Source organism: Citrus clementina, unplaced genomic scaffold (assembly GCF_000493195.1).
Source record: "Citrus clementina cultivar Clemenules unplaced genomic scaffold, Citrus_clementina_v1.0 scaffold_5, whole genome shotgun sequence".
In the NCBI taxonomy this organism is placed as follows: domain Eukaryota; kingdom Viridiplantae; phylum Streptophyta; class Magnoliopsida; order Sapindales; family Rutaceae; genus Citrus; species Citrus x clementina.
In genome coordinates, this window is record NW_006262201.1 from 43287269 (window position 1) to 43299053 (window position 11785).

The 11785-nt window shown below is 42.1% G+C and overlaps 1 protein-coding gene across 2 annotated transcripts; it reads left to right on the forward strand.

Annotated features, from left to right (window-relative positions):
- The first annotated feature begins 17 nt into the window (after positions 1–17).
- LOC18042342 (peroxisomal nicotinamide adenine dinucleotide carrier) lies at positions 18–4470 on the forward strand. Of its 2 annotated transcripts, none has more exons than XM_006435459.2 (11): positions 18–128; positions 222–317; positions 433–507; positions 582–712; positions 831–885; positions 1105–1254; positions 1542–1610; positions 1690–1797; positions 2017–2085; positions 3252–3306; positions 4093–4470. In XM_006435459.2, the coding sequence occupies exons 1-11, from the start codon at positions 48–50 to the stop codon at positions 4272–4274; spliced, it is 1071 nt and encodes a 356-aa protein (XP_006435522.1). In that variant the 5' UTR covers positions 18–47; the 3' UTR covers positions 4275–4470. The 2 variants fall into 2 exon arrangements, with proteins under 2 accessions (XP_006435522.1, XP_024040515.1); XM_024184747.1 differs by having other exon boundaries at positions 606–712.
- The last annotated feature ends 7315 nt before the right edge of the window (positions 4471–11785 follow it).

Sequence of the window (11785 nt, forward strand, 5' to 3'; positions counted from 1 at the left end):
GAGACTTATGACAAATTTTAGTATGAAAAGTCTACAAGAAAGAAAGAATGTCCAGCGCCATAGCAAATGGGCTGGCCGGAGCAGGTGGTGGTATTATTGCTCAGACAATCACTTATCCTCTGCAAACGGTACCCGTACACCTTTCGGCCTTTAATTTTATCTAACTAACTAAACTCAATTTTATACCTCTTTTGCCAATTAATTTTATTTTTGAAGCTTAGGTGAATACTCGCCAACAAACAGAGAGAATTGCTAAGAAAGGCCTCCCGAATTGCCCTGCTGCTGCTCCTAGCAGCACGCTTCGTCAGATCCTTGAGGTATGTAAATGTAATTTTACTCCTCTTACTGTTAGAGTTATCTAATTACGTTGTTACTTATATTGATAGCTTAGTTCAATCTTACTTATATTTGATATTGGATTGCCACTGTCAGGTCATCAAAACTGAAGGTTGGGGGGGCCTTTACAGCGGTCTTAAACCTTCTCTTGTCGGAACTGCTGCTTCTCAGGTTCTGTACTCTCGTCCTTGTCCCTTTCTTAAATTAACCGTCTTAGTACTAACTGTTTGTTTGCTGCCTCCCAGGGTATTTACTACTACTTTTATCAGCTTTTCAAAAATAAGGCTGAGGCCTTTGCGGTTGCGCGTGAAGCCAGAGGACGCGGGGATGGTTCTGTTGGCATGTTTTCTTGGCTTATTGTTGCAGCCCTTGCTGGGTAAACACTTTTTATTTCACCTGAACATAAATCTCACTTGAACTAAAAGAATATAACAATGCTACCTTTGTACATATGTTGTTATCAATTTCTTAACTTAATTGCTTTACACTGGCAGGTCATTGAATGTATTGCTCACAAACCCAATATGGGTTCTTGTGACCCGAATGCAGGTGCAATTTGATGTCCTAACCACACACACTTTTTTCTTCCTTTAGTTTTCTTATTTGGTGAATGGCATGTTACTTTGACCATTCAAGGTTTGTGCTTCTGCTGGTTTTGAATTTTGTATTTAAGATTATATCCCAAGCATGACCAGTAGACATACTTTTCTGTGTACATGCTTCAAAATCTAACAACAGTCAATCATGACCTTCTTTGTTTGACTCAAGACGCATACTCAAGCAGAAAGAAAAATCATGGAGGGAAAGAGGGAAGCTCTTGTGAAGGAAGCTTTAGAAAGTTCAACTGGTTCAACTTTGCAAGACAAATTGGCTGAACTTGATTTAATAAAACCTCGTCCGTATGGAACTTTCCCTGCGGTTCGTTCCAATTACTTTTTGCCTGATCATAGCATTTTGCATGACAATGACACTGGTGTAAAAGATTTATAGCATTTTACTTGCATATTATTTTATTATACATGGTATACATAAATATAGGCTTTTGACTGATTGCCATTCTGAAATCTTTCTCAATGGTCAGAAGCTTTGTTGCTGTGACTCTCAAGATACTATTTTACTAATTGGCTTAGGTTATCGACTGCAGAATTACATGGGTGATTTTAGTTTTTCTCAATGTCGATTCTTATATTCTACTTTGCTTGTAGGCACGTGAGGTTTACAATGAAACAGGAGTTGCTGGTTTCTGGAAAGGCATAATCCCTACACTTATTATGGTTAGCCACATATTGATAATTATGTGGACTAAAATGCTATTTTTTGTTATTTTACTATTGTAAGGATTTCCTCTGGTAGGTGTGCAATCCCTCAATCCAGTTCATGATATATGAAGGCTCGTTGAAGCATCTAAGGTCTAAACGAGCTGCTAACAAGCATGGATTAAAAAATGTATCTGCATTGGAGGTATAAGACTCATAAGATATGCAGCACCTTTTCTTTATAGGACTCTCATTTCTTGTAAAGGCAATATGAGACCTACACTGGGAACTAGGATAAAAACTTTGACTTAATAATTTGCCATGTCCTTCTGGCCTTGAATACAGTTGTGATCAAAGGACCAGAATTTTTATCAATCTGGTCTTGCTGGAATTCATATTTCTTATGGTATTATTTTTTGAACAGGTTTTCCTACTAGGAGCCTTAGCCAAACTGGGAGCAACTGTATCAACATACCCCTTGTTGGTTGTCAAGGTAAAATTCATTCCTAGTTTGCTTCATATTCTGACCAGGTTATGGTGTGGATGAACCTGCAATTTGTTCAGCATTCTATTGTATTGTGATGGGCCTTGTTAATGCATGCCCTAACACATTAAGGAAACTCTTATCAGTAAAAGTTTCATAAAGAAATAATTCTTATTCTTTCAGGACTGGAATCATAATCGATTGGTCTTGAATCAATTCTAAACATTTTTGCAAATCTTACTGTAATAGTCAAGATGTCAGACTACCAGAGAAATCAATCAAACTCTGTCATTCTTCAGTGCATTTCTAGGCCTGGGCATTCATTTTTTGAGCCTTTAGCACATTGTGAAAGTTTCCACGCGCTCATCTTTTCGAATTTTTGCAGATGAAATAAATGTCGTTAGATGTTTCTGATATTCTAGCCTCAATGAAACAACTGCCTCACATCATTTCTATATAATGCATCTTTTTCCTCCAAAAACAGCTTTCTTATTGAAATCCCCTGTCAGTAAGATTTTGACCTTCAAAGTGCTTATGATTTGAAAGCCAAACCTATAAAGATATTCTAGCACTTTTGCAACGGAGCTCTCTGGCCTGGAAGATTTCAGATGGGGATATTGGGTAGTCTTTCTTACATAATGAAAAAGAAAAAGGCCTTTATTTTTTATTCTTTATTTTTTTTTGGCACTAAATATGCATTAATCAATAGCGATATTAGTATCTTCTTGGCAGAAAATGATATTCTTTTAGCCGTCTTGTTTTTTAGTAACTCTCTTTATTCATTCAACAAAAAATACTAATACTTTGTTTTGTCATGAGATGTAGATCATGAAAGTGCTTGGACTACTTATGATTTAAAGTCAATCTAACGCCTTTTTGCACTTCTCCTATGGTGAAGTTCTCTGGTCTGGGATATTTTAGATGGGGATAATGGGCAGTGTTTTTTGCTTTTTCACTTGTAGCCTTTTATTTGTTTATTTTTCATACTTCCCAATGTCACAGTAATAATCTGTAGTAGATATTACTGCAGTTATCTTCTTGGCAGTTGGGAGAAAAAAAGGATATTACTTTAGCTATCTTGTTTAGTTCATTCACTGAACACAAAAACAGAAACACTCAGTTATGCGATTGTATATTTGAAATCATCTCAATCATTTTTCTTCAATAATATGCAGTCAAGGCTTCAAGCAAAGCAGGAGATTGGTCGGAATATCTCATTAAGATACTCAGGTTTGCTTTTTTAATGCATTCAACAGCATTTCATTCAACATCATGATGATGATGATGATCATCTATTTCTTTTTTTTTTGAGAATTGTAGCACTATAATTATGATCACTTGTCAACAAGTTCTGTTGGGGAATCTCTGTTGACTGAGGCAGCTTTTTTTAACCCAGAGAATTTAGACGCACATGAAATGTTGTTTTTTGTCATGTAAATTTGACTAATTAGTCATCTCTTCTCATGCTTGCATTAAGAAAAATTTAGGATGTTCTTGTCAAGTTTCTTAATGAAGTTTGGTCAATTAGTTCACACACAATGTTCCTTTCTATATCAAATGCCTCAGTTTAAGTGGATATGTATTCTAGAAGTGATTAAGAATAGAATAAATAGGATTGATAATATTACTGAAAACAATGTTATCTTTCTAGTTGTGAGTGCTAGTCAACATCCCAACTTAACAAAAAAATTTAATGGCAAGTGGTGAAATGGTGTTTCTAAATAGAGGGACTAGCTGTCACTATATGAATTCACACATCTTTATTTTTCTTGCGTCTTCTGTGCACTGCTCACATCATTTTGGGTTTCCACTTTTTTGCGCTTTGCCGCTGTGTATATCTGGTTGCTATGTTTCGACCTTGTTATTCTGCAATAATTTTTCTTGGAGGGGGACACTGTTAAACTTTTGTTTGCATCATCTTAAGTAAAAGAATTCATGCTTTCTTATGTGCTTTGAGTTTTGATGACTCTTCCATGGCTCATTATCAATATGGTAACTGATATTTGTGCACTACAGGTACCCTTGATGCTATAATTAAAATGATCCATTATGAAGGATTGCCAGGCTTTTACAAAGGGATGAGTACAAAGATAGTACAGAGTGTTTTTGCAGCTTCCATATTATTCATGGTTAAGGAGGAGCTCGTTAAAGCTTACATGGCTCTGGCAGTTAAGAGCCAGAAAGTTTTAGAAAGATAAAGTGGTTTCTTGCTCAAGCGGCATTTGGAGTATTCTCAATGTTCATCTGCATTTTGATTTATACATTATTTATAGCTTATATTCAACAGGATGTGGTAAGACCCTATTGTGAATATTTGATAGTCAAAGACTGGCATCAGTCAAGGCGTGGATGCTGATCTTTTTAAGAGTTATCAAGGCAGAAATATTGAATTTTGCACGGACCCATATAAATTAGTTTCAAAAGGTACATTTGTATTCTTCTTCAAAAGGTATTTGTGTTTGTTTTATGGTCAAGACTAGTCGACTGCGCACCCCAGATTTTGTCGTTTAGTGAGCACACCCTTGTACTAGTTGGCTAGTTGCTGTGGAATATGGATATCTAAGGCATGGTACTTTGACATGTTGCTCACGGGGTGGACCGAACATTTCAGTTAATGACATGTCAAAAGTGCTTTGTAAGATGATGGTTCGAATTGCATTATGTGAGTGAGAATTCAGAGAACTAAAACGTAAACACACTAAAGGTGGTATTTATTTTTTAACTTAATAACTTAAAGTTATTTAATTTAATTAATTAAGTTAATTAGAAGTGTTTATTTTTATAATTTAATAAGACTTATTAGATAATTTTGACTTAATAAAATAAGTTAATTTTTTAAGCTTTTTATTTAATAGAAAAATATGAATTAAGTCAATTACTTACTAATGTAAAAAATATCCATACTTTATAATTCATTTTTCATATCTATTCCAAAATTCACCCATAGACATTTATCCCACATAAAAATATTCTTGTTTTTTTCTTTCTTATATTATATATGATAAAATTTGAAATTTATGGTATTTTATATATTAAAATTTCAAAATAATTATATATTCACTTGAATATAGTTTTACTTATAAATGTTAAAATATTGTGATATTTAATATATTATTTATTTGACATTCAAATTTAATAAGGATACAAATGTAAAAATATATATTTTTAGCTTTTTAAGTTGAAAAAAAATAATTTAATACTTATTTTCTGAGATTCAGGCAAAAAAATAAATATATTATTCAGATTCAGACATTCAGATCTATTCAGAATTCAGATTAATTCAGGTTTATTCAGATATAAGACAAAAAAACAAACGCCGCCTAAGGTTTCTTTTCCCGCATAACCCAAGCTCTCTATGGCATTAAAAATATTTAATTCGGATTGGATCGGATTCGGGTAGATCTGAATCATCCGATCGGATCTGCATTGTTAAAAAAAGGTTGAAAATTAAAAAACTCAAAACATAATTTCAATTTGGCGATGATGTTTGCCCCGAGACAAACCCCGAAACTTGGATAAAAAGACGTTTTGTATTTTTTTTTTCGTTTCAATCCTGTAAAACAACACCTTTTTGTGATTTGTATTACAATTTTCTTTGACCGGCTTTCTCTTCAGCTTTCTATTGAGTGTTAGAAAATGTATATTTATAAATGAGAAAATCGTCATTTTACACTTCAAGTTTTACTAACACCCTTAATTTTATGTATTTAAGTTTTTTGTGATTAATTATGTATGTTTTATTTTAATTAAGTATTTTATATATTTTAGGGGGCATCAAGGTTATTTCACAATGAACGAGAAATCAGACGGCAAAATGGACATCACTTTTGAACTCAGGACAATCGAAAACCTTAGGAGGAGCATAAAAGGAAAAATGTAACTGTTCACATGTACGGTACTATTCACATGTACGGTATTGTCTACGTTATTGTTCACGATACTGTTCATATAGATGGATCGATGATGTGGCATTGACCGATGATGTGACATTGACTGATGAGGTGTCACGATTCCATTGGAAAAGATTCTTATGCACTGTTGATTGGTGACGTGGTAGCATGTTAGAGGACAAAAAATTATGCGTACGGTACATGCACATACACAAGATTATTTTCAATCAAACCGCGTCACTGTTCAAGCCGGTTGACTGTTCAAACCGCGTGGTTAAACCGCGTACTGTTGACTGATGATGTGGCGCAATCCTGAGCGTCCAAAATGTTTTTAATCCGATGACCATGATTTATTCAATGTATTTATAAAAAGGGGGCCTGCCCCCATAATTTGATATCTCTGAATCTATTTTTGGGCTCCATTTTTTGTAATTCCTTCTCCATCTTGTATTTTCTACGTATTTTAATAAATTCCCATTTTACCCCTAGTTCAATTATGAGTAACTAATTTTCTTTCAAGCTTGGGTTAAAGGTGAAGTCTCAACATGTGACATGAGCTTTATTTGGTAAATTTACTTTCTCTTCCCCTCTAATTATTGTGGATGTTTTGACTTTTCATCAATAAATAATAATAATCTTGTCTAGATACCGCCCTGATTTCACCGGCTCCTTAGTACAAAGTTATTATTATTTGGCATGATAAACCATTAGCACCATATTGATTAGAGTATGGTTCATGAGGTGTGGATTCTCCCCTCATGATTTAATTGGCACTAATAAGGAATATTTAGCCTATGGTACATGTTGATACGGATCTAGATACCAAAGTACGTCATTTCAATAGATTTCTCTTCAATTTATTCTCGCCATTTCAATTTCAATTTTAGGATAATCTAAGTCACTTTCACCACAAATCCAACCACCCATTTAGAAAAATTAATTTTACACAATTAAAATCCACCTCCTCGTTGGATCGATATTGGTCATCATTTATCTATTCTACAATAGATTCGTGCACTTGCGAGTTCAATAAAATTTGCACAACACGTTCTACAGAACCCAATGATAGAACCCAACTACAGGACCCTAAACTGTTATCTTCTTTCTAGGAGACAAGATTTGGCCGAGATAAAACAAAAGCAAAAACTTAAATAAAGATGAGTTTTTAGCAGATGAGTTTCAGGTTTACAGTGGTTGCAAAATTTTTTTGACAGAAGATTTGAGTAAGGTGAGGTACTGTCATCTTTGGCAATTTGGAACAAGCCTTATTGGTACTGTCTTCTTTAATAATAGTCATTAACAAACTATAGCTTCCATATTAATTAATAAACAATTATACATATGAAGATTTTCAATGTACAAAGCAGACAAACCGTTAATTAATTATTTGAATCGAATGAAAGATTTCAGAATTCAAATTCAATTAAATAATAGGGATCGAAATTATTGCCAAATTCACAGAGAAAAGTGAATAAAATATATTCACCTTGCTCGTATTAATGATAGAAGAAGACATTAAGCAATAATTCACCTTGGTTGTAACAGTCTAATAGATAGAAGAAGAAATTAAGCCCTTATTTGCCATTTCTTCCCACAAATTTACCTATAGCTTTCCACATCAAATAGTAGCCTATAATTAGCGAAGAAGAAGAAGGAAGAAGTTCAAGAAACTTGTGGTGGTGGCTGGGAAAATGGTGTATTGATGGTGGCTGTGAAAGGGAAAATGAAAGAAGGAAAGAATAAAGAAAGAAGTTCAAGGGATTTGACGCCAAACGGTGCGTTCGATGGAGGCTGTGAAAGAGAAAAGGAATTTAACGCCAAACGGTGCATTTTTGTATTAGTTAAACGATGTGTTTTAGATTAGTTTAACGGCCCGTTTTTTTCTAGGATTTCTTTCGGGGCTTAAGTTAGGGCAAGGATAATTTTCGATTCCAATTTCCAAACCTAATCATAACCAGCTCACCACTCACACTCTCAATTTCCCACAGAAACAACTCAAACTAGCAACAAAGTAGCAAACAACCAAACAACCCATTACCAACGAACGAAACCCATTCACCCACTGCCTACCTGCAAGTCAACCACCACACTACAGTCGAATTTGGCTTTATCACGTTCAACTGAATCTGAGTGAAACCAAGGCGAACGAAACCCAACTGCCGTTGACGCCAATCAATCGAAATCCAGCGCCGCGTCTTGATTGCCTTCAGCTGAATCCGAGCCTGAATCTGAGACCCAACCGCATCTTGAACTCTTTATCATGTCCAGCTGGCTAGTTGCACACAAGAATTTGATAATCCACTAGTCCCGAGTAGCTGACAGTAACTTCTTCATGGTAATCAATTAATCTCGTGACAACTTCCTATGATTTTGTGTTTGAGACTTTGAATTTTTTTACTTGGCTTAGTTGTGTGTTTGATTTTTTTTTGTAAATAGCGGGATGTAGCATACTGTTCTTGAATGGTTTTGTTTTTTTCCTTTTCATTTTTCAATGTATGATTATTTATTTGTAAACCCTAAAACTCGCAAAGAAGAGGTCGTAACTCATGATCGGGGTCTCTGATTCAGGTTCCGCTTCGTCCCACGGGGCACGCCGGGCAAGGACAACGGGATGGGGGGGGGGGTAGCCGTGCCCCGGTTTGAATGCCAAAAAAGGGGCAAGTTCAGGGCCGTTCCAAGGATTTTGCCGTTTTCGACCCCCAGGGAGGTTGTTCATGCCCCGGGAAGGATCGGCCCCTAGCGGATGTGGCCGGCGCCCATACTCGGGCCATGAACCGCCCCTCGGGCGGCCGAAACCGGATAAACCGGCAAAAAGGCCCCAATCATGCACATTTTCGGCGTTAAAATTGGCGTGCGGCTACCCTCCGTCCCGATACCCTCGAACCGCTGGTCCCGAGGGACGAAACGGAAATGGAATAGGAGGTCCGGATCATGAGTTACGACCGAAACCGGCAAAACAGCCTTGATCTTGCCCATTTTTTGGCATTCAAACCGCAGCGCAGCTACCCCCTATCCCAATGCCCCCGGACCACTGATCCCGTGGGATGGAACGGAAATGGAATCGGAGGCCCGGATCATGAATTACGGCCGAAACCGGCAAAACCTACTAAGCGTACCCCGATCATGCCCATTTTTCGGCGTTCAAACCACTGTGCAGCTACCCCCCCATCCCGATGCCCCAGGACTCTGGTCCCTTGGGACCAAACGGAAACGGAATCGGAGGCCCGGATCATGAGTTTCGGCCGAAACCGTCAAAATCTACTAAGCGCACCCCGATCATGCCCATTTTTTGGCGTTCAAACCGCCGAGCGGTTACCCCCCCATTCCGATGCCCCCGGACCCCTGGTCCCGTGGGACCAAACGGAAACGGAATCGGAGGCTCGGGTCATGAGTTACGGCCGAAACCGTCAAAACTTACTAAACGCACCCCGATCATGCCCATTTTTCGGCGTTCAAACCGCCGCGCAGCTATCCCCCATCTCGATGCCCCCGGACCCTGGTCCCATTCGACCGAATGGAAACGGAATCGGACGCCCGGATCATGAGTTACGGCCGAAACCGGCAAAACCAACTAAGCGCACCCCGATCATGGCCATTTTTCGGCGTTCAAACCGCCGCGCGGCTATCTCCCCATCCCGATGCCCCCAGACCCCTGGTCCTGTGGGACCAAATGGAATCGGAATCGGAGGCCTGGATCATGAGTTACGGCCGAAACCGACAAAACCTACTAAGCGCACCCCGATTATGCCCATTTTTCGGCGTTCAAGTCGTCGAGCAGGTACCCCCCCATCCTGATGCCCCCGGACAGCAGGTCCCGTGGGTCGAAACGGAAGCGGAATTGGAGGCCCCGATCATGAGTTACGACCTCTTCTTTACGGCCCCCGAGGCCATGCGCTATAGCCCCCCGGGGGGCCGACCCGCCGGCCGCACTTGCCTGAACCCCACCGAACACGTCCGCCGCCTCCCGATCCCGCCCTGCGGTCCCCCACGGGGCATGAACCGCCCCCGGGGGGCCGAAACCTGTAAAACCGGCAAAATGGCCCTAATCATGCCCATTTTTCGGCATTCAAACCGCCGCACGGGTACCCCTCCATCCCGATGCCCCCGGACTCCTGGTCCCGTGGGACCAAACAGAAATGGAATCGGAGGCCCGGTTTATGAGTTACGGCTGAAACCAGCAAAACCTACTAAGCGCACCCCGTTCATGCCCATTTTTCGGCGTTCAAACCACCGTGCGGCTACCCCCCCATCCTGATGCCCTCGGACTCTGGTCTGGTGCGACCAAACGGAAATGGAATCGGAGGCCCGGATCATGAGTTTCGGCAAAAACCGGCAAAACCTACTAAGCGCACCCCGAACATGCCCATTTTTCGGCGTTCAAACCGCCGTGTGGTTATCCACCATCCCTTTGCCCCCGGACCGCTAGTCCTGTGGGATCAGATGCAAACGGAATTGGATGCCCGGATCATGAGATACGGCCGAAACAGTTAAAACCTACTGAGCGCACCCCGATCATGCCCATTTTTCGGCGTTCAAACCGCCGTGTGGTTATCCACCATCCCTTTACCCCCAGACCGATGGTCCCGTGGGATCAGATGGAAACGGAATCGGATGCCCGGATCATGAGATACGGCCGAAACCGTCAAAACCTACTAAGCGCACCCCGATCATGCCCATTTTTCGGCGTTCAAACCGCCGCGCGGCTACCCCCCATCCCGATGCCGCCAGAACCCTGGTCCCGTGTGACCCGACGGAAACGGAATCGGAGGCCCGGATCATGAGTTACGGCCCCTTCTTTGTGGCCCCCGAGGCCGTGCGCTATAGTCCCTCGGGCCACCCCCCAGCTGGCCGCACACGCCCGAAGCCCACCGAACGCGTCCGCCGCCTCCCGATGCAGCCCCGCGATCCCCCCGGGGCATGAACCGACCCCCGGGGGGCCGAAACCGGCCAAACCGGGAAAACCGCCACGATCATGCCCATTTTTCGGCGTTCAAACCGCCGCGCGGCTATCCCCCCATCCCGATTCCCCCGGACCCCTGGTCCCATGGGACCGGACGGAAACGGAATCGGATGCCCAGATCATGAGTTACGGCTAAAACAGTCAAAACCTACTGAACGCACCCCGAACATGCCCATTTTTCGGCGTTCAAACCGCCGCGCGGCTACCCCCCCCATCCCGATGCCCCAGGAACCTTGGTCCCGTGGGACCCGACGGAAACGGAATCGGAGGCCCGAATCATGAGTTACGGCCCCTTCTATGTAGCCCTCGAGGCCATACGCTATAGCTCCTCGGGCCACCCCGCAGCCGGCCGAAGTTGTCTGAACCCTACCGAACGCGACCGCCGCCTCCCGATCCCGCCCCGCGGGCCCCTCCGGGGGGCCGACACCGGCCAAATCGGCAAAACCGCCCCGAACATGCCCATTTTTCGGCGTTCAAACCGCCGCGCGGCTGCCAACCCATCCCGATGCCCCCGGACCCCAGGTCTCGTGGGACCTGACGGAAACGGAATCGGATGCCCGAATCCTGAGATACGGCCAAAACCGTCGAAACCTACTGAGCGCACCCCGAACATACCCATTTTTCGGCGTTCAAACCGCCGCGCGGCTACCCAACCATCCCGATGCCCCCGGAACCCTGGTCCCGTGGGACCCGACGGAAACGGAATCGGAGGCCCGGATCATGAGTTACAACCCCTTCTTTGCGGCCCCCGAGGCCGTGCACTATATCCCCCCGGGCCACCCCCGAGCCGGCCGCACCCGCCCAAACCCCACCGAACGTGTTAGCCGCCTCCCGATCCCGCCCCGCGGTCCCCCCCTTG

Coding starts and splice junctions, on each gene's coding strand:
- LOC18042342 (XM_006435459.2), top strand. CDS start 48: ATGTCCAGCGCCATAGCAAATGGGCTGGCCGGAGCAGGTGGTGGTATT. Junction 1,255..1,541: donor CGTATGGAACTTTCCCTGCG/GTTCGTTCCAAT, acceptor CTTTGCTTGTAG/GCACGTGAGGTTTACAATGA. Junction 2,086..3,251: donor ACCCCTTGTTGGTTGTCAAG/GTAAAATTCATT, acceptor AATAATATGCAG/TCAAGGCTTCAAGCAAAGCA.